The sequence below is a fragment of the Podarcis gaigeae genome (assembly GCF_964106915.1).
Source record: "Podarcis gaigeae genome assembly, chromosome: 4".
Taxonomy (NCBI): Eukaryota; Metazoa; Chordata; class Lepidosauria; order Squamata; family Lacertidae; genus Podarcis; species Podarcis gaigeae.
Genome location: NC_139677.1, coordinates 46,376,406 through 46,403,904, shown reverse-complemented (window position 1 = coordinate 46,403,904; position 27,499 = coordinate 46,376,406). Strand labels below are relative to the sequence as shown.

The 27,499-nt window shown below is 39.8% G+C and overlaps 1 protein-coding gene and 1 pseudogene across 7 annotated transcripts in view; one reads left to right on the top strand and one right to left on the bottom strand.

Moving 5' to 3' along the window:
• IL1RAPL1 (interleukin 1 receptor accessory protein like 1) overlaps positions 1-27,499 on the bottom strand; it is a 642,787-nt gene that overhangs the window by 28,005 nt on the left and 587,283 nt on the right. For all 6 annotated transcript variants that reach the window (XM_083734324.1, XM_083734319.1, XM_083734321.1 and 3 more), the window contains 2 exons: positions 5,646-5,778; positions 4,241-4,386 (listed from right to left, as the gene is read on the bottom strand). In XM_083734324.1, coding sequence (XP_083590450.1) covers positions 4,241-4,386; positions 5,646-5,778 — 279 coding nt within the window. The remainder of the gene's footprint in view (positions 1-4,240; positions 4,387-5,645; positions 5,779-27,499) is intronic.
• LOC310842422 (craniofacial development protein 2 pseudogene) overlaps positions 1-27,499 on the top strand; it is a 243,452-nt pseudogene that overhangs the window by 65,687 nt on the left and 150,266 nt on the right. The gene's annotated exons all lie outside the window — the stretch shown is intronic.

Genomic DNA, 27,499 nt, shown 5'->3' with positions numbered 1-27,499 from the left:
AGTGTTTAACTCCATATATTGAAAGGAGAGGCACAGGGCATGCAAAACGTTAAGGGTGAGTAGTCCAAGTTGAGGAAGGCATTAATGAGTAGCAACAAACAGCCATGAGATAAACCTTGTACAAAACAACAAAATAAGATGCTAAACAACTTTGTGAAAGGCCCCCTACATCTTTGTCAGCTTGGAAGTTTTATATGCATAAAAAACCCAAGTTTTTTAAAAAATGGAAGACGTAATTAGACAATTAGAGGCTACTTTGTAATAATGTTGCAGTGTAATTAAATAAGACTGCAGGAGGTTGGCTCCATGATGAGTGAAAGCCTCATATTTCAGCAGTGTGCCACTGAATGAGTATGTCCCTTCTCCATTTATTATTATGTTAGATTGCATTATTAAGAGCTTTTATATTTAAACACTATGAGCCTTCCTACCGGCTTGCATTTAAATCTCATGAAAGTATAAAGCTGCAGGACAGCACAATCCCCTCCATATATACATTTATAGAGAGCTTGTTATTAGTTTCAACACCTGCTGGAGTTTGATGAGCATGTGCAATGCTCCAGTACAATTTGTGCTGGTTGTAACGGCAAAGAATTGTTCACAACAATGAAATTAGTGAATGGAATCAACATTTCCCCTGTCCAATCATTTCACAAAACATTTGCAGCCTTTGGTATGTGCAACACTGCTTTAACTCAACAACCCTTAACACTAGGAAAGAGACTGAAAAAAACCCTAGAATTGATAGACACATAAAACAAGTATGTTTGTAGAAGGATTATTGTGACTTCTTCAAATGAACATCTTACCTTGCTAACCTTTTAGATTTCTTTGCAAGTGTCAACAAATATTTACACACAGATAGTCTGATGGATAATGGCAATTTGGATTTTCACAAAGTGCTTCCAAAGGCCTTTTAAAAAGGCTTCTAAGAAATTGTTGTATACAACAGGTGGCCTTATTATGGATCAGCAGCTGGTTTAAAAATAGGAAGCAGGTGAAAGAAAGAAGGGGGCTGTGCTTACTGGCCTGTGTGCGGCTAGCTGGATGAGAAGTTGGGTGGACTTGGTTGGGAAAAGGGAGCAAAGCTCTCCAGTGAACCTGGCTGGCACTCGGTTCAGGACAAACATAAGGAAATTAGTTCTTCATTCAGTGTATGTCTACTATACAGGATTAATTGCTGTAAGATGTCCACTTGCTTAGACAGTTGAAAAGAGAGAGAGAAATACATAGAAGATAAAGCAGTATGTCTATGCCCTTGCAATAAATAGTAGGGATTAGCTATTTCCCTTGCTTGGGTGTCTAGCCCAGGGGTCGGTAAACTTTCCAGCCAGTGCACACGCCCACTGCTCTTCCCCCACTGGCTTTTGGAGCAATGGTGGGGGAAGAGGAGGCATCTATGGCTTCCTGTTGGAATCACTTGCCTGATAAAGCACATTCACAGCCACACCTTAGCCACTCTGAGCAAAATCCCTTCCGTAGATACAACTTCTGTCGTAGTGTGGCTTTCAAATATACTGTGCTGACTCCCCTGTTTTGGAAGGCTTATGTTCAGTTGTCTGTGAGGCAACTAAAAATATACGTACATCAAGAACAGGTTGTGGCCAGCAACTCTCACACAACACTCCCTGATCTCAAAGAAGTTCCAGCTTCTGAGTAGATGTTTTCCATTCTGAGTTGTTGTATCACCTCCATCTGCTAGGTTTCATTTTTGAACACTGGCAGACAGCCACAAGTTGTGCTATGCATAAACCATTCATTCATGCTGTGAAGATGGCTTTGTTGTGGATCTTGCTGCTATCAGAGGTCAAAGTGATGGGCAGCAGAAGCAGGCCTTTTTCAGGAGTGGTGTCCTCTACTTCGAAATCTATCCCCTAGGAGTTTTGTCCAGCTAAGGCACCTTTAGCATGCAAAAAGCTGATTAAAAAACTCTTTTTCTTTCATAGGGCTTTTGATCGTTCAACATTTTGTGATTTTAAGCCTTCACCATTTTATATCTTCACTGCATGTTATGATTAAAACTGTTGCTTAAAAAAATTGTTTGCATATTATATTAATGTTTTGTTATCATATTTGTGAGTTAGGTTAATGGCATGTTTTTGGCTGAAAGCTCGGCTAGAAATTTAAAATGGCAAACATACATGAATTAGAAATGGAGGCGCTGGGTTGCATCCAAATAACGGCACATGAAAGTTCCATCACACAAGGATTTCTGCTTGTGCAATGAAACACCCTTCTTTTCTCGTCTCCTGCACTCCCCCAATCTGTTCTAGGGGTTGCCCTGACCTTCTGGAGCAGATTTAGGGAATGCATAGGCCGTGCTGGGCAAGGGGGGAGAGAACGGAAAGTCCTATTGCTAAAATGGAAATATTGCACTCTTTCACTATTCCTTTCCTGAATATTAAATGAATAGAATTGTCCATATGAGATATACCTTTACAATGTTGTAATGTCAACAAATAAGAACAATTACTAAATTGGTAAAATGAGAACTGTAACTTATTTGGCCTGCTGCAGAACCAGATAACCCCCACATTAATTTGTAATACATTTTTTTTTTTAAATAGGCAAGATGTAGGTCTAAGGAAATCTTACTTAAAAGGTTGCCATGGTGAAAAAGAAGAGCCTGCTAACTATGCAGAGTTTTTCCAGCTAGGAACTCTGAGACACTGCTTGATTTTGGTTTTATCTGTCACGGCTAATTTCTCATTTTATTGAAAAAGTTGTCAAAATGCAAAGTATGTTGAATGCATGCATCAGGTACGTTTCAAATCTTACAGATGCAATCAAGTAACTTCTCAAACAATTCAAATCCTCTGCTATTTCTCCTTGCCAAACCCCTTCTCCTATTTCTAACTTTTTGTTATTTGCAAAATTTCTCAGCACTACTGATAAATCATGTCCTCAAAGACCATGCACAATAGTAATCTTAACTGATACTTTGCTAGGTAGCCATTGTTGCTATTACAATGTCATTGTTGTGAACTGCCCCGAGATCAATGGGTATAGGGCAGTACACACATTTAATAAATAATAAATAATTGAAATGCTGTCAAGTAATATTGAATTTTTGTGATATCTTCTTTATGAATTTGACACACCTATTGTATTTTATTATTTTGGCTGCAATATGAAGTAGCTGTTATTGTTGTGAATAACACAAGCTTGTTTTTAGAACAGCATCATGCAAATATTAAATACAGGGCCAGGTTAGTTGTTTTAATTTCTGACCTTGGAGTGACATGTGGCCACAGAAACCTCCAGCAAATGGCCTATATTCATGCTTTCATTGGCTACATTGTGAATGCTGGAAAAGTGTGCCTGACTGGGTGAAATTGGCTCTGTGGACTCTTGGTGCCCTAGGACAGCAATTTTGCAGAAATGCATGCCATGCTAAAAGACTAACATTTCTGAATGGTGGATAAGAAGGGGAGTTCTATGAACTCCACCGCCATTGGACATTGAACAATGACCAAAAGGACACAGAAAGCTCATTCCACATAGATGCTTCCAACAATTAGCTGGTACAGACTGGTAAACGTATCTGGGTAGAAGCACGACTGCATTAAATTAATGGCCCACTCTGTTTTTTTTAATGTGGTCAAAGATCCAACAACTGCTGCTCCAAAAGTTGTGGGGTTAGATGGAGATTGTCCTATGTGAGTGCCCAGCCCCCGTACCCCAATTTTAGTAGGTCATAATTGGAAGAGCCTTAATCCTGCCCCCCCATAAATGCAGCAAGTTTTAAATACAGCATTTAAGATGACCACCAAACAAACAGAAAACCCTCTGTGAGTTGGAATTCATCAGGAGCAAGTTTCCCAACTTTTGTTTGTTTATTCCCCACGATATATTTCAAACCTATTCCTTTTTGAATTATTTAGACTTATTTCTTACAGAAAATGATTAAACTTCTAGTGTCAATAGCTTCCTGCCAGGCTAGTTCTAGTAAATTTTTATTAGTTCCCATACTCACCGGTTGTTAAAAGGGTTTTCTATATAAACATTATTAAAAAGTGTATTTAACTGCATTCCTTCGACAGATAGCCATTTTTAATGACATTTCTTTAAAATGTCCTTTTCCAACTGAAGGGGGAAAATGACTAACATTTCCCTCCCTCAGTGAACAGAGGACTAAGGAGCGAAGGAATAAAAATTGGGAGATAGCTGTACAAAACATCAACTTCTTACAGTGTAAACCATCTCTGTTGTTTTTGAATAAAAAAAATAAAATATTCACCCCTTTTAAGTAGAATAACGGTAGCAAGTCTGCGGCCATATCCATTTTCAACATAACACGAGTAATTTCCGAGGTCTCCTTCTTCCACTGAGTCAAGAATTAATGAGATGGAAACTTCCTGTTCCCCGAGATGTTCCTTAAGAACTCTGTGAAAGAAAAATCAGTTTGGTTTTTCCCTTCATATATAATGTTGTTTACACTACATCGCATTGAAAGATGATCCTGATGTGATGTTTCTCAGAAATGAAAGCAGCCTGGTTTCAAATTTGGTTATGGTTTGATGCAATCTTAATTAAATTATATAATGCCTTTTTCTTCTTCGCTGTTAATGAGGACATTTGGTTCTGCAGATACTAATAAGAGCTGCAATTAATTTGACATCTTTAAGCATACCCTGATAAGCTATCAAGGGGTTGTGCACAAATTATTTGTAAAAGGTTTACATGCTCTTTAAATCATATATTAGAAAGATTTCTTGAAATTATGGTATATAAAGCAGGTGTTGGAAAAAAGGATTATCTGATTGATCTGACACCAGAACTGCAATCCTGCACATGTCTCTATGGAAATAAGTCCTATTGAATTCAGTGGCACTTACTCTCTTTTGCTTCCCATCTTAGTTAACTAAGGTACTGCTATGTTAAAAGAAATTTTATTTTTAGATGTTTCTCCATTGCTCTCACGCCACACATACAACCACAAATGTGCCCCCTCTTTCATTACAAATAAATTCAGCTATATCTACAGAGGATTAATGTTAGCACTTTGGGTTTAAAAAAATATGTAAAGATAACCTGCCATCCCTTGTTTTCCTTTACCATTTTAAGCAATAAAGCAAATAAAACATTTCATATTCCCTGCTCAACAAAGAAAAAGAATACAAACAGTTCAGGGTCCTTCTGAACATACTCAAAATCACCAAACCCAGAAACCAGTGAAAATCCACCACTCGGTTATATATTTTTTTAAGGCCTCAGAGTATGTAGGTGTACATATTTGGGAAAGCTTTAGATAAGAAATGCAACATGTCGGCTGTTCATGTAATATTCTATATGAGAGCTGAGCTTTTTATGCTTGTGTTGAAATATGGTAGACCTTAACATATTATTATTTAGCCTAACTGGAGATAATAGAAGCTTCTTCTAGATACTTTTGTACAGCCTCAAAATCTGCATTTTTTCATTTAAAAGAAAATTGTTGAACTTGAGCTTTCAGAGATAACTGTGTACATGTAAAAGAACACATCTTTTATGCCAGTCCCAGAGTGCACCATGTGGAAAAGCAGGCCTGCGATGCTTTAGTGCATTTTAAAAATAAATGTCTATAGCATCCTTCACCTAGCACTTAATTCACTAAAGAATTGCAGATTAGTCTTGACAAAATATATACAATTTCCTCACTTTACCTAATATCACTTTCCCAAACCCGACTTTCATCCAAATCTTCAATAAACTTTTCGCCTTTCATCCAGTACATTAAAGGGCTGACTTCTCCACTGTATCCAAAGAACGCTCGGCAGGTTAGATTAGCAGAATGGCCTGTTGAAAAGAATTAATAAAGAAAACATGTTATTCCAAAACTGGCGAAAATGATTTATTTTATTATCAGCGGCTAAGTAATGTTTCCCCATACAAACCTGAAAGAGCATAGCTTGAAAGCTGACCTTAGCATTCGTAACTTTTGAGAAGCAATTTTTACTCAAATATTGTCAAACTATTGACAGACACATTATCTAGTGTGGAATATAGATCTACTAGTTGCAAAAGAATAGAGGCTAATCTTAGTCCTCTATTCTTAGTTCAAGTCCTTAGTTCAAGATTATCCACAGACAGCTATCCACAGACAGATTAAGTATATGGTCTTCTTTCAAAGCATTGATTTTCCAAATATGGGATGGCCGCAGAATTCATACACTATGCCTCTACAATACACAGAACCCAAGGATCATACAATTAATGTTTTCCCCTAGAAAGTGATTTAATACTACAGATAAGAATCCTGCAGGCTGAATTAAATTAATGTGGCCCTCAGCCTACCTCTTTCTGTTCCCCCATACCTCTGTACAATCAACACTTGTTAGTATCATACAATCCAACCACAGAGCATGATACATAAAGTGTCATTATGGTTTTTGAAGTGCACATGCTCTTTGGTTGGCTTCAGTTATGTGGCTCCCAAACACTTTCCTCTTGGGCAGCGGCGGAGCTTCATGCTCCAGCACCGGAGGTGGAGAGGAGGCAGTGGCGGGGCTGGCATGCGTCCTGGGGGCATAGCATGTCACCTGTGGGGGCGTGGTGCCCAGCGCGGCTGGGGGAGCAGCCACGATGGCATCCCACTGGGATTGCACTGCTGAGGGCGGTGCGCTCTCCCCGCATTCCTTTTCCTCCACCAGTGCATAGCTGTAAACTTTCCCCTTTTCTTGTGAGGAATCCTATTCAGAATAAGGGAATTTCCCCTAAAAAAAGTTGACAGCTATGTGCCAGTGCTCTGGGGGAATGTGGCCCTTGGTGCTCAAAATGTTGTTGCACCCCATCGTCAAAGTATTACGGGCAGTCACTTAGACCTTATTTTCCATTTCTCATTCTGCAACACTGAAGCGATAATACTGTTTGAGGCAAGCACTATGAGCTCCCAAGGACTTGTATTTCTAAATCCATAAGTGTTAAATTTCAGCAGCATCACAATATACAACAGGAAAAGATTACTGGTATCAGAAAAGCGCTAGATCTAAAATGTCCCAAAGGTAAACGAAATGATACAAAGTACACACACACATAAAATTCAGACCAGCATAACCATGACTACCTAAAACGATAACGTGCTGGGGTATGGAATGCTGAAAAACTTGTTAAATAGGTTGCCCTGAATGCTGACTGACATCTTTTGGGAAAAGAAGCCATTTCCACTCTGCAAAACACTCACCCACCATTAGCTGTTATATTACAATGACTTCTTCACTTTAGATATTTTAGGTGAACATCTAAAAATATAGTGTGAACGTGATGAATGGGATAGACATGCATCATAAATGTGCATTTGTTACAGGATCATCAGTTGATGTCAAATCTTGACTTGCTGCTGTGCAATGGCTGCAATGACCATGAGCGTTACTTTTAGCGGATGGAGTTCACCTTGGAATCAAGTATACCTCAAAAGGAAGGAAGAAGACCTCCTTCTGTTGTCCCATGCCACCAGCCTCACAACTTTTCCTTTGAGTTCTTTCCACCCAGCATTGCTCACCTGTTGATATCTAATCAGTGTACAGACTGAGCTAGCTGGACTGCAGGCCAAGTTATCCCTTAATCACCAACCTCGTGCTCATGGGAGTACTGAACCATGAAAGCCTGCTGAGCTTTTCCAGCCAGAATGAAGCAACCTGCTGAGATGAACTTCATACTCAGAGGGTTCCGTCAACCATTTACAGGTGCATATTAATGTGTGCATGGTGATCTTTTAAAAGGATCTCCTGAATCAACAAGGAATGGGGAGGGAGGTAATGTCAAAAAGACAAACCTCAGAAAAAGAACTCTCTTCTCATTAAATTAATGGGGATTTCCCCTCCTGGATGAAATATTTAAGTGTATTTTTAAACGTGGAATTCGAAGTTTCTGTTAAATATGAAATATTTACGCCTGGGAAATAAATTAGGAAAGAAGCACCATCTCCCAGCAATATTGTACAGATTACTGCTGAGCAAGGGCCATTAATATGCCAGGTGTTCCACTATAAATTAATACCGAGGCTGCGGCTGCTGTATAATCTATACTTTCCAGGCTGGCTGAGCTTGACAATAAACTATCGAGAAGGTCAGTGGTGGGTCATGCAGGCAGGATCTTTGTGACTAGCTACTACTGCTGTTACTGATGTCCTTGTTTGTTACTTTGAGCTAATAGCACAAAGAATAAGGGGTGTTGGTTCTTGCTTTGGGAAGAGCAGTTTCTTATTTAACAAGGCTATATGTACTCCCAAAAGTGAATCTGTCGCTTTCACTGGAATTCACATACACACATGCATCATGCCACTTGTTGATGAGATACAAAAACACTGCAGTCATCAGAGGGTTTTTAATAAAAAAAAAAAAATCGGGATGTAATGTGTGCCAATCTTTCATCATATTATTTCCCCATATGTGTGTATTAGTAAGTGCAGATTGAGCTTACTGCCAGTTAAGTGTGCATTCCATACAAAAATGCACACTCAGGCATTGTTTCACACTCGTGTTTCTAGCTTTCTGCCCTGGGCTCATCTACCCTGGATTATAGGAAGCAACCATTAAGGATCAGCTATATTGTGGGGTGTGGGTGGGAATGGAATCAGTATTCTTCAGAACCAAGACCCACATTTTGGAACCCCTCCTTTTTAATCATATATTTGCATGGTGGTAGTGCTGCTGTTATGACCCATGATCCAGCTGTGGGTCCACACCCACCCATTTGAAGACCAATGGTCTGGAGATAAACTTCAAATCTAAGATTCACAAATCTAAGATTCACTTCTTCATGCTTTAGCCAATCTTTGAGGTACCTTCAGATTTTTAAATGGCAGATAATTCATAGAGAGCCTTAAACAATTATTGCTTTTGCAAATGCATTTTTGAGCTAAACTTTGAACATCTGGTCTAAAAATGATGCAATTTGGACAATGACTATGCACATTATGACTCCCGTGAACAACCTCATCTTTCACTTCTTGTAGCTGCAATATCATTGCACCTCAACGTTTACAGCCTTGTAAAGACTTTAACTTTACAGTTGCAACAAAGATATATTTTCTGCCTCTTCCCTCCTACCCTGTAATTTGCTGCATCATGGTCTGAAATCTCAACTTTCTCCATTAGCCCATAAATGGGTGCTTCCTAATTCATGCCCCAACAACATCTTAAAACAAGTTCAGCAATATATAAATGACCATGCGGTGCTGAAGCCAATATAAAATATTGAAGATGTAAGTGGGTAAGTGATGGATAATAAAAACCGGTTTCCTTATGTTGTAAAGTATAATCACACTTTACCTGAACAAACCAGCAGTACCAACAAACACATTTCAAAGATAAACATACTCTTTCCTTGCTCAGGTTTATTATTTAAACTGGGGGAAAATCAGGCTAATCTAGACAACATGATTATGCAGACTCCAGTGATAAAGATGCACTTTCTGTTCCAGCTAATTGGATTCAGGCAGAGGCTTTAATCAAAAAGCTTCTCTGTGATTTAAAATGGGAGTTTTTCTTGTTATGTAGCCTGGTTTCAAAGCGAACAGAATGTGAGGAGGACCTTAGAGCATCAGAGGGTGTTTGCTTGAAGACAGCCAATAGCATCAGCAATGACAACATTTGGTCTCACTGCTGTATTTCTCTAATTAGTAAAATGCTGGGCATTTCCAGGTTGCTGTTGTGGCACCTTTTCTCCACTAGAGGACAGTGCCTATCTTTCCAATGACCAAAACATTTATTTTTAATCCATAGAGATTGTCTGGTATATAAGCTCTTAATTAAAAACACCAGCATTCGAATAACCTGCTAGTTGTAATTAGCAAACAGAGAATGTTTTGTGCTTGAGTAAAATGTCATATTGTATGGACAGCTTATATTTCATTTGCAGCATTAGTCATACATGTTAGAATATCCTGCAATGACATCCATGTTCGCCTCTTATTTGTGAAGGCTCGTCACTGAAGGATGTCTATTTCTTTTGGAAGCAGCAGTAATTAGCAGAATAGCTAGGCAGTTTAAATAAAACCTCAAAGAAACTTTTCATGATTTGGAATCCTGGGCAGTTTTACCCAGGTCTAATAATATGCATAAACTTGGAATACAGAAAAAAAGCACACAAAATCTAAAAGAAAAATCATTTGGTAATGCTAATCAATGTATCGCAATGCACAGGTATGAAGGCAAACTCATATCCAATGGCAATACTAGATTGTATAAAGAGATTCTGCCAAGTCTGACAGGAATAAAACATTTCCCTCCCACACCTTTGCTCACATTCTTTTTCTTCAGTATGAGAATAAAAGAAATGAAGTGTAAAAGGAAGAGAATTATCTTTTAAATTATCAGTCTGCCAAAATAAGTGCTGCAGGACTGCTTAAGGTGTCAGGAGCTAAGCAAGGGGCAGTGTTACCTGTCCGTGTGCATGTACAAGCAAAGGTGTGTGTCTTCTAAACATGTCCTTGTCAGATAATGTGGGGAACACTTAACTTTCCCCCACCATCTTCTGTGAAGGAGGAGGGAGAGCTTAGGGAAGAAATCGTGTGGGAGAAGAGATAAGCCCTCCATCTCATTCATCATTTCTCTCCTGTGAATGCTGCTGTCCTCCACCATTACTGTTGTGAGGAAAACAAGGGGTTGGGAGCCTGGTGTTTGCCAGGTAACATGGAATTTGTGGGGGCAGATGTTACTTTCTGTGGATATGCGGGGCCATACCATTTCCTCTGTACTACCAGAGACATGAACATATTACAAAAACTGCCCAGTTACTTCATTACTTTGAGACCACACATTTTATGTAGTTATTGATGTATTTATTCCCCCTAAAATCCTTATGTACCACTTTTATATTTAAAAGAAAATAACCAAATCTGCTAGTGGTAAACACATAGACAATAAAAAAAGAATAATTACTCAACACTTTCAAACAGCTAGGGCAGGGTTTCCCAAATTTGGGTCTCCAGCTGTTTTTGGACTATAATTCCCACCATCTCTAACCACTGGTCCTGCTAGCTAGGAATGATGGGAGCTGTAGTCCAAAAGCAACAGGAGACTCAAGTGTGCGAAACCTTAAGCTAGAAAAACAAAATCCACTTCAAAATATAACAACACTGTTATTAAAATCCAGAGCCCACAGACATAAACTGGGTTCCTACTGTCTGTTGAAAAGCGGCTAGAGGTGGGACCAGGTGGCTCCCCCTTGGAAGGGCATAACATAACCACAGAAGCACAAGATTGTGCTCTGGTCTTATTTTTACCAGAGGCAGAGCTGGCCCAAGACATTTAATCGCCAGATCATCCTGCCCCCATGATGACAACTCCCACAGATCTGGGTCCTCACCCTGCTCCCTGTCCCTACACTGCTGCCAGCCCCTTCGCTGCAACGGTACCTTCGCTTTTAGCTGTGCCCGTGCTGCTGCCACAATGCAGCAGTGAGGGCACGGTGGCAGCGGTGAGGGCAATGGGGCAGAGTGGGAGAAGGCTTGGTGGGGCTGGCAGCGGCTCACTGGTGGAAGCGGGGAGGGAGAGGACGGGATGGATTCTCTGCCAGAAGCAAATGGCTAGATTTTGCGTAATGCACAGACTGCCCCTGACCAGAGGGCACACATCCAAATGTATGCTTTGGGGTTTCACAGGGTTCTATCTTATCCCCATACATAGAAACTCAGTGGTTTGTATGATCCGATCTGGGGATTTGGAGTGCAGTGTCAGCAGTACGGGGGCAACAATACTGAATCCAAATGAGGCATAGAAGTGCTAGATCAGTGCTTCGCTGTGATAAAAGACTGGATTGTGGGCAATAAGCTAAGGCAAGACAGAAGTACTGATGCTGAGATTTCATCAGCTGAGAAACTACTCCACAGGCTACTGTCAAATGGTGGGTGGCTACAAAATACAGGGCCTTTTCAGCAGTGGTCTCGCAACTATAGAGTCCCTGCCTGGTGCCTACTTTAATGTATTTTCAGCATTTTATTTTTTATTTTTGCAGGCCTTTTTACATTTTTATTATGCTGTGGTTTAGTATTTAGTATTAGTTTAGCTCTGTGATACATTTCCCTTAGTTGTTTCATATTATTTGTTTTATTCTGTGCTACAGTATCTTATTCTACTCTTGAGTGATTTGTTTGATCTGGTAATTTTGTCTTTGCTGTGTTGTAATTGTATTGTAGGTCACTGTGATTTTTAATGTTATTGTTTATTTCTTGCTATTATCATAGGCAGCTGCATTGCTCTCCCATCTTGTCAGTGCCATGTGTCACTGCCAGGACCAACACAAGGAGGGGAAAGGCAGCAAGGATTGGGCAGCAGCATGGCAGAAAGGAGTTTACGCTTTTGCTTTGTGCTGTTTTTCCACTGTAGATTTGCTTTCTCCAAGGCTCTTGTTTGCCCCTGGAGTTCCTGTTCGCATCATATAATAGCAGGCATAGGCAAACTTGGCCCCCCATATATTTTGGCACTACAACTCCCATCACCCCTAGCTAACAGGACCAGTGGTCAGGGATGATGGGAATTGTAGTCTCAAAACATCTGGAGGACCAAGTTTGCCTATGCCTATATAATACCTTTGTATCATGCTGGATAGGTTTTTAAGGAAGAACTCTACCGAGAAAACACAAGGAATCCCAAGCATGGGATTCAAAGATGCAATGGGTTATATCCAGTATTATTTCTACTCAAAGTCGAGACAGTGTGTCCCATTTCGTTGTTTGAGGCAAAATGGGGCGTACCGCTTTGCTCTGCTGCTACTGCTGCTGCCACCACTTACCAGCTCCTGCCGCTCTGCTGCAAGGGGAGAAGTGGCAACAACATTGTTACTGATCTTGGGAAAGGTCATTCCAATTTGGGGTGAGATCTCATCCCAAATCGCTCGAGATATTGTGTGCTCCACAATATTTTGCAAGATTTTAGGTATGCTCTTTCCCAAAATTAGTGCCAATGGCAGCAGGGCAAGTGGGGCAGCCACAGGTGTACTACCTGGGAGGCTTCTGCTACCTGAAGCAGTGACCTCACCTGCTTCATGGCTGGGATGGCTCTGAGTAGACCCATTAAAATAAATGAACTTGGCTAACCTAGGTTAGTTAGTTCAACTGGTCTACTCTAAAAAGAACTTAGTTGTGCACAACTCATTTAGAGTCACATCTTCTTTGGTCCTGAGGTGACTGCAGAATTGACAGTTCCAGTAGTACAGCTGAACTTACATTCTTGAGGAGAAAGCATCTATCTTCCGGGATAATTGGTCAATATGATTCATGAAAATTCCTTCTTGACTCCAGGTATCTAAGACCAAGCATAAAACAAAACCTACCCACTGATTCTCTGCCAAATAATACAGTGGTACCTTGGGTTAAGAACTTAATTCGTTCTGGAGGTCCGTTCTTAACCTGAAACTGTTCTTAACCTGAGGTACCACTTTAGCTAATGGGGTCTCTCGCTGCTGCTGCACCGCCACCTCATGATTTCTGTTCTTATCCTGAAGCAAAGTTCTTAACGCGATACACTATTTCTGGGTTAGCGGAGTCTGTAACCTGAAGCGTCTGTAACCTGAGGTACCACTGTAAGAAGAAGCACTATTGTGGCTCCTTGAAGACTAACATACTTATTATAGACTATACTTCCCTGCCTGAAGAATGTTTTGAATACACATCTGCATTATATGTTGACTCAACCGTAGTATGCCGCTTGGCACCAAAATATCAAATGAGGGGGAAGGAGTTTTTGTGACACAGTCTTGAAATAAATAATCATAAATAATCAAATCATTTTTCTGTGAAGACTATTTCAAAATTCTAGTTAGATAACTCCCAATTTTTAATTTGCTTTTATGAATGGCTAGTATTTTACACCCATAAGCTATAGCTCCTTCTATCTGGCCAAAACTCCCCTGCAACTTCAGCCAAATGATAAATCATAAAACAGGTACCAGGAAAGAGGAGGTTGTGGATAATCTGCTCAGAGTATTTCTTCTGGCTTTATATAAAGCAAAGGTTTGAACCAGTAGAGGTTAAAATTACCATCATCCGAGCAAAAATGAATCTAGACACATTCATTAGTCATCCTTAACAACATCTGCCAGTTCAGCAGAGAAGATGACACTAAAAAAAGGGAGAGGTGTGCTAACACATACCGCTGCTTTGTGCTATTAGCATACAAAACATACTTTATGTAACTTTCCATACAATTTTATATTTTATATACAATTAAAATATTCAAGAGTGATGTGCAAAATAATTAAAAATAGCAAAATGCAGAAAAATAATTCAGATACTTTTTAAAAAAATCTTAAAAGCTGAAGCAAAAGAAAGTTGAAAGAATATTATTAATATTTAAAAGTGAAGATAGCAGCAAAAAGATAAGGTTGTAAAAGTAAGAAGCATTGAAAATCTAGGTAACCAAAATTAATTTGCCTTCTGAGGTGTGTGTCTTCCTTGCTGCAGAAGAGCATTTCACAAATGGGATACCACCACTGAAAAGGCCCGCTCTGCATTGACCAGCAGCCTAATTTCCCCTGGTGGGGGCACCCATAGAAGGGCCTCTTAATCCTTGGGAAGGTCTCTAGAGGAGAAGACAGTCCTCCAAGTACACTGGTCCTCAACCATTAGGGTATTAAAGGTTAGAACCAGCTCCCTGGATGGAAAACAGAAAGAAACTGGAAGCCAGTATAGATATTATATGGCCAGAATTATGGCTCTCCACGTATGTTCACTATGGAAGGAATTCAGCATCACACTATTATGATCATTCTGACAGCACCTTTCTGTTTACAGATCTCCTTCTTCTGAAAAAACTATGGATTGGAGAAATGAAGGGATGAAGCAGGGGGTTAAAGATGAAATATAGACCATAAATTTGAATACTCTGCTGCACAAACTAAGTAATTTTATTTTAAATACTGCAAGGAACCTGCCAAAAATCCTACAACCTTTCTTCTTTTCCTGATGGTTGCCTCAGACAACAAGCAAATTTATTCACGGTAGGCACACATTCCACATCCTATTCAGTGGATATCATTAAAATGTCAACATTTACTAACAGCTTCCACCCAGACACTGAAGTTACTGCACTTTTCCTCCCAGTAAAAATAAGCGTGTCAAAAGCCATTGTGAGATAAATACTGAAAAATACTGTCTTCTTAAGTAGCGATTCTTCTTTGGTTCCCAAAACGGAAAGCCAGATTTACTTGACACTGTGCTAATCAGAAATATTCCATTTCTCACTGTGATTGTTTCATGTCGGTTAATGAGAGCTTGCATTAACCTGCTATTCTTATCCTGGCATGCAGCTTGTTGTGCCAATCTCTGCACGCATTAAAGTGCAAAATTAGTCAAAGCAATCAATGGACCATTAAAATACTGATACCAGTTTCCTAAATGATCCCTGACAGTGACCTAGATAAAGAGTTTTGCGATCAGTGCCCTACTTATCAGATAAAACACACAACCCTGAATGAAATCTCTCATTCATTCATTCATTCATTCATTCATCTCTCTCTCTCTCTCTCTCTCTCTCTCTCTCTCTCTCACACACACACACACACACACACACACACACCTTACCCCATAGATAAATTTAACATAATCTGAGGTGGATCCAAAGGTTCCTTTTCTCCAGTCGGAGACTTCCTCCAACAAAATCTCCTTCCACTGAACTAATGGATGCTTTAGACTCACCCCTCTGTATCTAAATCCATCTTAAGAGACACAGGTACCATACTTGAAGAGGCAAATGTGTGTGGTTCTATGCTAGGAACTCGCCTTTAAAAATTAGCTTCTGAATGTCAAAGTTTCATCAACTTGATTCTCATGTACAAATCTTGTCACCCAACAAGATAAATCAAGAGCCTTGTGGCACCTTAGAACGGCAAATTTATTATGACATAAACTTTTGTGGAGTCTGGGCCACAAATGTTTACGCTATACTACATTTCTTAGTCTTTAAGGTGCTACAAGGCTCCCTGTTGTTTTTGCTGCAGCAGTTTAACACTGGCTGCCCCTCTGAAAATTGCCCTCCAACAGTTCATTTTAAGTTGCAATGACAGCTCTGTGTTCCCACTAATGTCAGCTGATCCCTGGTTCATATGATTTTTATGAACCACACAGACATTCATTTTTAGCTTCAGTCTTCTTTATAATATAAAGTATGACATGTTTAAAAACCACTATCTCAATGTTAAGCTATACCCACAATGTCCAGCTACGTTTTTAATTTTTCTTTACTTTTTTCTTTAGTTAGTTACATGGCGAATACATTGCATAAGGAGTGGAAGTTCATCTGTTCTCTCACCAGCTGAAATCTGGACCACACCCAGCCTTTTGGTGCAACTATATTGGTACCAATAGGGATGGGTGGGGTTTATTCAGATTGGATCCCCCCCCACCCTTTATTCTTTCCCCCTACCCTAGGCCTCTTTGTCATCTATCACCAGTCCATATTGCCATGTCTTTAGCTGTACATACAAAGACAGACTCAGGTTTCGCCTTCTCTACACAAAACATTAGCTGCAGTACTTCTGGATTGACTCCCTGCCAGTTCCCTGTTGCTGGATTCCACCATTCAGTATCAGGGATCTTTGGTTGCTACAGTTCTGTCAATCAGTTTTCAAACTAAATTTATAGCCTAATTAAAAATCAGTCAGACTTGTGCAATGATATTTCCTCTCAGGTAAGTGTGCACAGGATTGCAGCCTGAAGACTGAAACTGTATGTGACAGGCACTGTAAGAAAAGAGTATTTATCGTCAGTCCTTTGTCTCCAGGAGTTATACACAGCATCTGTGCAAGTGTTTTCCCTATATCACCATTTGTCTTCTTTCTTGCTTCTCTAACAGCAGCTATGAATTGATTCAATAGCAAGGGAGATCTCTGTGAAAAGGTGGATAATTGGCTGCCTCATCTCCTCTTCCTCTTGCCTAGCATAACCTTCTTTTTTTTGTCTCTACAGAAGAGCTTTCTAAGCCTGCCCATGTACTTCAGACATCCATGCCCCTCTTATTACTGATCCAGTTCCACCCACCCTGGTAATCTTTTGGTCTTGACCACCCACTCAGTGTTTCTAGCAACAAAGCCACAGCTAGAGCATTAATTCACAGGCAAGGTGAGGAGCATGTTTTCATCATCCAATCCGGGGGTGACGATTAATTTTATTTATAACTTGAATCTATATTCTGTCCAGCATTACTTTTCATAAACCAGGGCAGGTTACAGAACACAGACTTAAATATTAAAAACAATAAAATAAAAAATACAACAATAATGTGGTAAAACAGCAGATTCACAAAAACTAGTTTGCAATTCACACTTCAGATCAGTCCCTAGTAGAAACCTGGGTGAACAGGTATGTTTTAAAGTAGTAGCAATCATATATCAGGAACCTACTTTAGTACAAAATTCTCAGGCGATGACCCATCGTCACTAAGAGACAGGCTAAAATTTTAAAGAGCATGGAATGGGAACATCTCAGGAACAATCACTGTGCTGTGCTAAAGAACTCTGCTGAAACAGATCTCCAGCATACCAGTAATTACTACAAAAGCCCTCTTCAGATGTTCAAATTCAGAGTTAAGTGGAAACATGGAGGTGCTCCAAAGTCAAGCATGCTCTTGCCTGTTGTCCTCTGATTTTACGGGGGTTCTAACATTTGTGGGAACCTTCTATGGGTGCTATCAAACTCAAACATTCTCAAAATACACCCACTGATTTCAGTGGACCTATTATGAATATGACTGACATCAGCTATCACCTGGCTTCGGACAGTCCCCCTCCAACTCCTGAAGGGCAATGAGAATAAGAGCTAAAACCTGTGCACACGTACCCTGAAGAAGACTAATGTCAGTTTTATAATACATCAAACTAATAGCATCTATGTTTACATAATGATTTCCCCTCTTGGTTGCAATAATAATTGGTTTCACTTTTTTTAAAAAAAAGCAAAAGCAGAAAATCAAATAAATAAATAAACCACTCAACTCTGAACACTCTGAGAGCTCTTCTGTAATCCTCAATCCCTCACGTTTCTCAGCCTTGAAAACTTATCTACTTTCACATCTCTGGTGCATGCTAAATCACAATAGAACTTCACTACAGGTACTGTAGTACTGCAACACTTGCACAGATTCACATTGTGATGCACCTAAGTACATGTCCAAAGACAAAGACAAATTCAAAGTTTATCTTGGATTCTAAAGGTTGAAAATAACACATTTTGAGCCCCAAAGTAATTCCCTCTCTGGGGGAAGAATCAACTGCCGATTTACTTGGACACAGCCAAATTAAACAAGGATGCCAAGTTTTTGTAAGAAGCAGCTCGACACATCAATTCACACAGAGGCTATCAGAGAGCATAAACTCCTGTGGTTAAACCCCAACCCAATTTGTACATATATATTACCGAAGAGAATGTGTCAAAGAAGTCAAGTTCATGCTCTCCAATGCTTGGCAGATAAGAATTGGTTCCTTATTGTTGCATTAAGAGAGCTATTCTCTTACAGCACAGAAAAAAGAAATTAGCTTCTAGACATTTTAGCAGGCCCTTCCTCCTCAGAATGATAGCATCAAATGAGAGCCAGGAGACATTTCCAAAACTGCCTTTTAATGCTACCTGCAAAGCGTAGCCTATGCTATGCTTTATATACATTTCTTCTTAGATCACATGAAGACTGGATTTACGCAACCATGATTTTCCACATAACCATCACGATGATCATGTAGGAGTCTGAAGTTTCCATCATGTGTCAGCAATCAGGATTGGAGTACTTCACAATGGAAGAAATACTCTTCTATGAAGAGGGGAACATATGTGCCATAAAATGATAATATGAAAATTACTACTTCATTATATGAACCCATCATGCGGTTTCAAATATGAGTTTCATATTATCATAGCATAATATGGTTTCATAGCATCACTCAGTTATGAAACAGGCTATGAACATATCATGGGATGTTGCCACCCTTAGCTTTTAGTCTTCTGAGGGCACAGATTCCATAACCACCCTATTCCATTGCTATATTGGCCTGATAGTGAAAGGTCCTTCTCTGCTCACAAGGTCTGATATGAACTCAACATCTCTGCAATTTAAGCAGCTTGTCCTATTCTCACCAGAGGCAAAGAACACCTTCTTACATGCTCCTTTTGCCTTAATTTCATGTGTTTTGAAGCTGTTCACAGGTTGTAATGTTGGAAATAGGAAAGCTGTATACAGTGGTACCTCGGGTTACATACACTTCAGGTTACATACGCTTCAGGTTACAGACTCCGCTAACCCAGAAATAGTGCTTCAGGTTAAGTACTTTGCTTCAGGATGAGAACAGAAATCGTGCTTCGGTGGTGCAGCGGCAGCAGGAGGTCCCATTAGCTAAAGTGGTGCTTCAGGTTAAGAACGGACCTCCAGAATGAATTAAGTACTTAACCTGAGGTACCACTGTATTGTTATATGGCAGGCTGATCGTAAAGAAAGGGCGTTATTCTCAACACATTATATGTAGGGCTGCCTCTGAAGATGGTTCAGAAACTTCAGCTGGTGCAGAATTCGGCAACCAGTTTGTTGACGATTTGAGTATATTAAACTGATCCCTGCCCAATTGCAGGGCATTTGAGTATATTAAACTGATCCCTGCCAATTGCAATGGCTGCCAATTAGCTTCCAGGCCCAATTTAAAGGGCTCAGGACCACAATACCTCAAGGACCGCCTCTCTCCATATAAACCGACCCGTACCCTTTAATCATTGTCTGAGGCCCTTCTCATGTGCCTCCTCCACTCTCCTTGAGAGTGGCAACACGAGAATGGGCTTTCTCTGTAGTGGCTCCCTATTTGTGTAATGCTTTCCCCAGGGAGGTTCGCCTGGCTCCTTCATTATATATTTTTAGGCACCTGGCAAAAACTTTCCTCTTCAACCAGCTTTTTGGCTAATTAGTAATCCTACAGCCTTATAATTGGGACTGTTATTATTTAGTTGTTTTTGTTTTAATTATTTACTTGTGTTTTTACCTTGTATTTTATTCTGTGAACTGCCCTGAGATCTTGAGATGAAGGACGGTATATAAATTTAATAAAATCTAATAAAATAAACTTTCAATGTTCTTCCTGTACAACTAAGACCTCTTTTTGCACTTGCATAACTCCCCCAAATTTGGTTACAGTTGTGACTTCAAGCTAAAGTTTAAATTCTATTCCCTGGAATTTGAAAGAGTCTGTTAATGCAATGTAGCATGTTTGCCCAAAGGTACATTGAGGGGAAAACAACAAAAAGTTGTGTCCAGTGCTGTCCATCAGCCGAGGAAGGTTCTTTGATCCAGTAGATGGACCCATCAGTGGAATAGGAAGGTAAGCTATTTCAGCTGATTTGCCTTTCCCCCTGCAGCTCCTGACAACTTCCTACAATGTTCTGAAGGGTCCCCCAACCCTCTGGGGGCTGTTTTGGGGAATACTGGGGGATTCAGGGAAGGTTGAAGGTTGAATATGCAAAAATCTCATTCCTTCCGTGCTATTCTGCACTAGGTCAAATAAACTTCTGTCATTGGGACAACACTGGAGATCAGCAAAACCTTATTCCCATGTCCTTCTATTTCCACAAAATATAATGAACTGAATTCTTTCTTTTGAAAATGGAGTACTAGTTGGTGTAAAATATTTACAGTTTTAATTATTTTTCTTTAAAGTCCATCACAAGAGTTAATTAATACTGTGTATATACTTTAGAGCTGAAATGCTGGTTAGGTGGAAAATGAATAGGTAACTAGGAATATGAATATATGTATCAATTTTCACCACAGTAATGAAAGTGGAAGGGCAGGCAACTATATATGGCAATATTGCTATCCCATACACAGATATATACTTTATTGAAGAATGCTTAAATTGACTCCTCGGATTTCCAGTTGCCTCAAAATATCACAGCATGAGCCATAACCTAAAGTAGCCATTTACAACTTCTCCAGAGTTATTAATACAGTTTTCCTGTCCTCATTTAATGTGCATTACAGCTAGCTGGACATCTTTATCTATTATTCCAACAGGTAGAGTTATTATTTTAACCTGCAGTATAGTTGTTATTATTAACCCTGCCTATAGTTCTAAATGGCATGAGAATTTGGAATGTGGTATAGTTTTCTAGATCCAATGTATGTTAAACTTGCCTGGAACCAAAGTGATTTACTGAAGAAGGGTTAAACCGTTGACCTTCGGGAACTGTTTTTACTTGGGAAACCCCCCCCCCCATCTATCAAAAGAAATTTAACATCCTTTAAATGGGATGAATGATGTTTAATATAGTCAACACATGTTATATATCTCAGATTCAGACTGTAGCTTATATTTGAAAAGAAGTGTCAAAAAAGGCAAGAGAAAAAGGTTGACACGGCATTTCATATATAATCAAGGATCTTGAGAAATAAAAAATCTATATAATAGATGAAGATGTAGCTTGCTGACATGAGGAAGAAATAACAGCAGAGAATGCAGATGAGATTTTTGTCATAGCATATGAAAAGAGCCAAGCAATTTCAACTCTCTATGGGGGAAATGGGGTATTTAGACCAATGAAATGCTTGAATTTTGCAGTAAAGCACCAAATATAAAGGATTATTAGTTGGTGTCAATTATGTAGGCATTCAGAGAGTTTGTCGTACAGTTGATCACAAGAAGTGATTACAAATAATTTGTATGCTTTTAGTGGCGAAACATTTCTTATGTTAGCAAAAACTGGCTACAGGGTCAGGAAACCAAGAATAAGAATAAATTGGCCAATTTTCACCATGGCAAAAGGTTAACCGTGGAATAACTCTCAGGGTTTATTAATAGACCCTGGTGGGGGAGAGAGTGGGAGGAGGGGAGTTTTGCCCTCAAAGCACATTTCTTCTATTTCAGGTCCTACTGAAATAAATCGGGCTTTTGGTGCTGAAATACTTTGATGATCTGGGAAAAGCTGTTGTCAGATATGACACACAATTTGCTTCAAGTTAGCTAAATCAAGAAAGGATTATGCTCACAGAGACCTAACCGACTGAAGTGAGTGAGCAACAGTATGTGATATGAATATTGACGGATGTGTAGTAGGAAGATATATGGACTTACATAGTGTAGGAGGAAGACATATGAACTCGTACTCAACAGGAGACCAAAATAACAATAGCATCTCGGGAGGGAAGTGATATGCAGCTGCAGGTTTTTTGTTTTTTTTTAATGTACTGGAAGACATGAAAAATTGTTGTAATGGAGGTATTTGTCATTCTGCCTAACATTTTGACCTTGTACAAGCCTCCTCCAAAGCATCAGATCCTACTTACATATAGAAATAGAACAAAAACCCATAACAGTTTTGGTTAACTAGTAAGAGCCACACTTTCCAGCCATCTCAACAGATGATCTCTTGCAAATGGCTATAAGAAGTATGAATGTTATCAAGCAACCAGTGGCTACTCTAGAAGAAAGGAGAACATCCTTGTCTGATGTTGGGGGATAACGTTGTTGCAGTGGTGTAGCATGGGGGGTGCAGGGGGGGCGGCCGCACCGGGCGCAACATCTGGGGGTTAGGGTTAGGGGGCGCAAATCCACGGGTTAGGGGGCGCAAATTACTTGCCTTGCCCCGGGTGCTGACAACCCACGCTACGCCACTGCGTTGTTGTTTTTTTGTTACTATAAACCAGCTTTCCTCAACTGGTTTCCTCTGTTGGACTACATCTCCCACCAGCTCCTTTTACATTGAAGCTAATCAGCACTTTCTGAGCTCTTCATTCCTCTCAATTAATGGAAATTGCTTCATCTTTGCTTTTCTTGAGAACAAGCCAATCCTATTGTAAATCTGTGTTGCTATCTATTTAACATAGGTAGCTAGAAGCTGGTTTTCTTTTTTCTGAAGAGAAAAGAGATGGCTCTTGTCAGACTGCACCATGGAGCAACAACCATCGAGCATGTGTAGTGCAGTGCTACAGTTAACTACCTGCAAGTGGAAATTCCTCAGTAAGGCCAGGCAACCAGTAGTAAAGGGTTCATGGAAGGAACTTTAAAACATACTAGAAAATTATTCTCTTTCTCCTTGCACAATGGGAAGGAAACAAAACAACTCAGTGCCTATGTATTAGTTTGGTTTAAGGATCATGGACAGAAAGAGCATGCTGTGTCTTGCTGAGTAGAAAATAGGTCCTTGGAGGACAAAGGGATATAAAGCTTTCAAATAAATAGATAAAAAGTTATGTAAAGAGACTACTGAGTCTTATACTGATAAGGTAAATAATCTAGTTTGGCAGCTCTTATAATTATGCAGTTGACCTTTTGCACAAAAGAATGTAAAAATTTGCAAGTCCCTCTATGACCAGATATACAAAATAGAGAGAAGACATTGGTGAACAGTGTCAAGGATGTCTAAGAAATATCATCATAAGATTAATTGAGAATATTTTAAGATTTGTATCCTAAGTAGGGAGAGTAATAGCAGGAATATAATTGTGTGTTAGAAAAATATTATGCAAAGGCATAGTAGGAGTAGATTCCCCCCCCCCTCGTTATGTCAGCTGCAGGAAAATGTTCAATGCATATTGAGAATTTTAATGTCTAAAGGCAATTATATTCTCACTTAGTGTGTAATTTGACTTTCAGAGGGATTGCTATTTATCCAGAGTTATAATTATTAATGTTAATGATGTATCCAGAACATTTAATAAACTTAATATTGTAGCACATTCTACAGTCTCTCATTGCAAGAAGTTATTCCTCAGGTGTTTTGGTAGTATATTACTCCATTTTTACTGGTATCTGCAAAGCTAGAGATAGAGAACAATTTAATATTCTTTGTAAAGGCCTAATTACATGTTACCTACAACTACATGTTCTTCCTAGGGAAAAACAGCTTTGGGGAATGCATGGAGGAACACATGAAGGAGAAATGTTGACCTTAACCTCACTAGCCCACTGCTCCTCCAATCCAGTTTTTATCCAAATACCTTTTTTTCTCTAGAGTTTCAGATGTGTTTTTATCTCAAAATATGTATATGGATTACTTAGGAAAAGTAGTGGGGGTGGGGAGGTTGAGGGAGCCACCCCACCTTCCATTGCTTCTACACTACACTACACCCAAACTGCTCTCATAAAACTTAAGTGTTATGCTTTTGTTACACATGAAACAAAAAACACACCTATTCACTAAGGACTTTGACACTTGAGATATGTATAATTATAGAACCCACCCTATTCTGGTTGTCAATTCTATGCAATTGCCTTCTGATTGTAACATTGGTTTTAATATTGTATTGCAACCTGTAACTTCCACTTACAGTTTTGCTTGCTGCTTCTGTTGCCTTGTCTGAATCCCTGTTGAATGCGAAATCTGATGTTACATTAATTCTGTTTTGGATTCTGTTAATGGGTTTGCTGTTTTTTCTTTACCTTTCCATTTTCCTATTTTATCCTTTTGTGGTATACAACATATAAAATATTAAATACAAACACACACACACACACACACAATGAGAACCCCCAATTTCAGAGGTTAACAGAGGTAACTTTAAATATTGTTACTGCCACTCCCGGCACTACAGCTGCTACTGATTACTCCAGAACTTCCTGAAGTTGTTGAGTTCTGTACAAAACTCATAATAGAGACTTCCATTGTACCTGAGCCATTCTAGTTCTTGTTGCTTTGATGAAATAGAAGAGGTCAATCCAACTTTTCCTTCTTGTTTGTAATAGGGATCACACGCTTCCTAGGGTCACTCATACTAGGCTAAGCAATTCTTGTACAATTGCAGAGGATGTGGATTGAATTGCTGAGTTAACTTGACTTTCTGTAGATGGAGTGTTCTTGCCATTTCCCCCCAATATGCTCAGTATGACTAACTCACAGACTCAAAGTGAACTTTCAACACAAGAGAATGCTGTCCAGTCCCAAGATGGCTCACCAGGACTTCTATGCAAGACAGCAGGAAGCATGTTTCTAAACTACAAACGAGCAAGCATTATATCTCCAACTCTGTATTTAAAGAGAAAAGCCACAGCTGAAAAGACAAACCGCTATTCCTGACACAGCCTTGTTGCAATATTTTATATGTTGTAATATCCGTGCTGCTGTATTTTAGATCCTTCATACAGCCACAATGGGGTGATTATTCCTGAAAATACCACAGCAATGAAAAAAGAAAAGCTTGCAACAATTGTTATGTTAAGGCAATGCAATGGCTTTAAAAATCCCCCAACTTCAGGGATTTCCAAATTGATTCATCTGTCAAGGGACCTGTCTGTGATGCAAAGGATTCTCAAGAGCATTTTAGATGCTTGCTAATTCTTTTAGGCTTTGCCACTGCTCCCACATGAATTGAAATTAGATACACTCAAGGCTGTCCCAGGACTTTAAGGTGGATAGTGGTCAAGTTGCTTTTTCAGGGAAACGTGTCAGTCCTTAGTGATTGTATCATCAAGGAATCCTTAATAAGCTTACAAATGCCAGATAGAGTTTCAAAACTACTAGCTTAGGCATTTTCCAGATAATAGGCTTCAATCCTAAATTGGCCTTCTCCATATAGAAGGCTCCTTGTAGGAGGGATTTAATCCAGCGGAAGCTCCCACAGTGGAAGGAGGTAGGTGGTTTTGGCAGACCCCAGACCCAACATGACCATTGTCTCAAAGGAATCCTCAACCCCTACAGTAGATTTTTTTGAGGACTAGGGAAACATTGGTAATCAGCAAAAGAATGTCGCCCTCTCTTCCACTGGGAGCAACTTAGGATCAAAGCCTTTATCCAGGGCCGTCTTGACCATAGGCACCAAGGGTGTAGGGCACTGGGCTCTCAGGGGTGCCAGGCCGAGAGTCCGGGGCCCGAGAGTTGAGTTCGGGGAAGAGCCCGCCCGTTGGTTGGAGTGCCGCAGTGGGCTGTTCTGCTGCGGGTGGCTCTGTGCCGCGAGTTCGAAGGCGACTGAGCCAGCAAAATGCTGAGGCGGCTGGCCAGCCCCGCCCTCCTGTGAATCTGGGACAGGGCAACCTGGGGGTGTATGTGTCCCAGGCAGATCTTTGCACCCCGGCTCTGCATATGCTTAAGACAGCCCTGCATTTATCTGTAATGCTTAAAATGTAGAACAGCTGCTCACTTGTTACGCGGGATTTGCTAAAGCAACTCTGTCTTGTGTTACTAGAAATGCGGATAAATGTGATACAGATAAATGTGACTTTTCTGATATTAAAAGGGCATAATATTGCCATTGGCAAAATCTGATATTCCTGCCTACTAGCACTTCCAATGCTCATGCATTCCTTTCCCTCCCTTTCCCAAGTGCTAACAGTTGTTATCTTGCACTTACTTCAATAATATTTAATGTAGGTATATTCTGAGTGTTGCTGTGGCCAGCTGTGTCTGTGTCATGGATGACTTCTGATGACAAGAGTAGGGATGAGTGAAAACTATTCCCATTTAGAGCCTGGTAGGAGCTGTTGCACCTAACAGCTGGAATGTTAGTCCAGCCAGGCAACTCTGTATAGACATCTGGCTAGCCACTGTGAGAACGGGGGGGGGGGGGGGGGAGAGCCACTGGCCCAATCTTATGTTCTTATGCCTTACCCACAAGCAAACAGTAGGCTGAATCTCACATTCATCTTGCATTTGCAGTGGTTCAGCCCAAGGAAAGGGAAGGAAAAACGCCCAACTTAACTTTAACATCTTGCCCTTTTTTTGTAGTGTTGCTGAGTTAATTTACAACCTCTGATTTCCATCTAGAACCTTTCCTGGAGATATCTGGCATGATAAAGAAAGAAAGCTGGAGAACTCTGCCTGTTTTACAATCTCAGTATTGAAAGAAAAGCTATCACATTAAAATTTTCCCACCTAAAACATGAAAAAACAACCTCATGGACAAAATGGTTTCTTTGTTGTCTGCAGCTAGAGTTTTATTTCCACTTGGAGATGGATGTTCTGTTTATCTGTTTGTTGTATTTTGTCAATGGTATTATTATTTCATATAGAATTATTTCAGCTGCCATTGCGCAAGAATCTTTTCTATTAAGCAGAGAAGAGATGCAGTCTAAATCACTCCTTAAATCATGAGGTGATGCCCAAGAAACTGAGGAATAGGTATAAGGAAGAAATTTAAGAACTGCAGAGCAGTCCATGGAGTGAAATGTTAAGGGTAGTTTTAAAGTGCCCAAGAATCTGAACTGTTTAACTGCAGTGCAGTCAGTTATAGGTAGTCATTATCTCTTACTGCACTACCTTCAATTCCAGAAAAACCTGAGCTGCCTCTGGATAAGAAGACTTACTATTATGGGAAGAAACTGATATTTTCATTCTTTGTTCATGGATGTAGACAGTGATAAATTAGTAAATGGAACAACATTGAATAAAGATACTTGTACTTTCATGGTCATAATTTAGAAAAGAATCATACAGATCACAACCATAGATTGTGCATTTTAAGAAGAATGGAACCCATGTTTAGATGATCCTATATTGTACATGTCTATGTACCTGCTTCACTGCGTCCTTCCTGTCTGTGGAGACTGCAATAGACTATGGGTTCTCAGTGTGTGACATCTCATATACACAAAATGAAATAATCTATGTGTATAAATGTGAGAT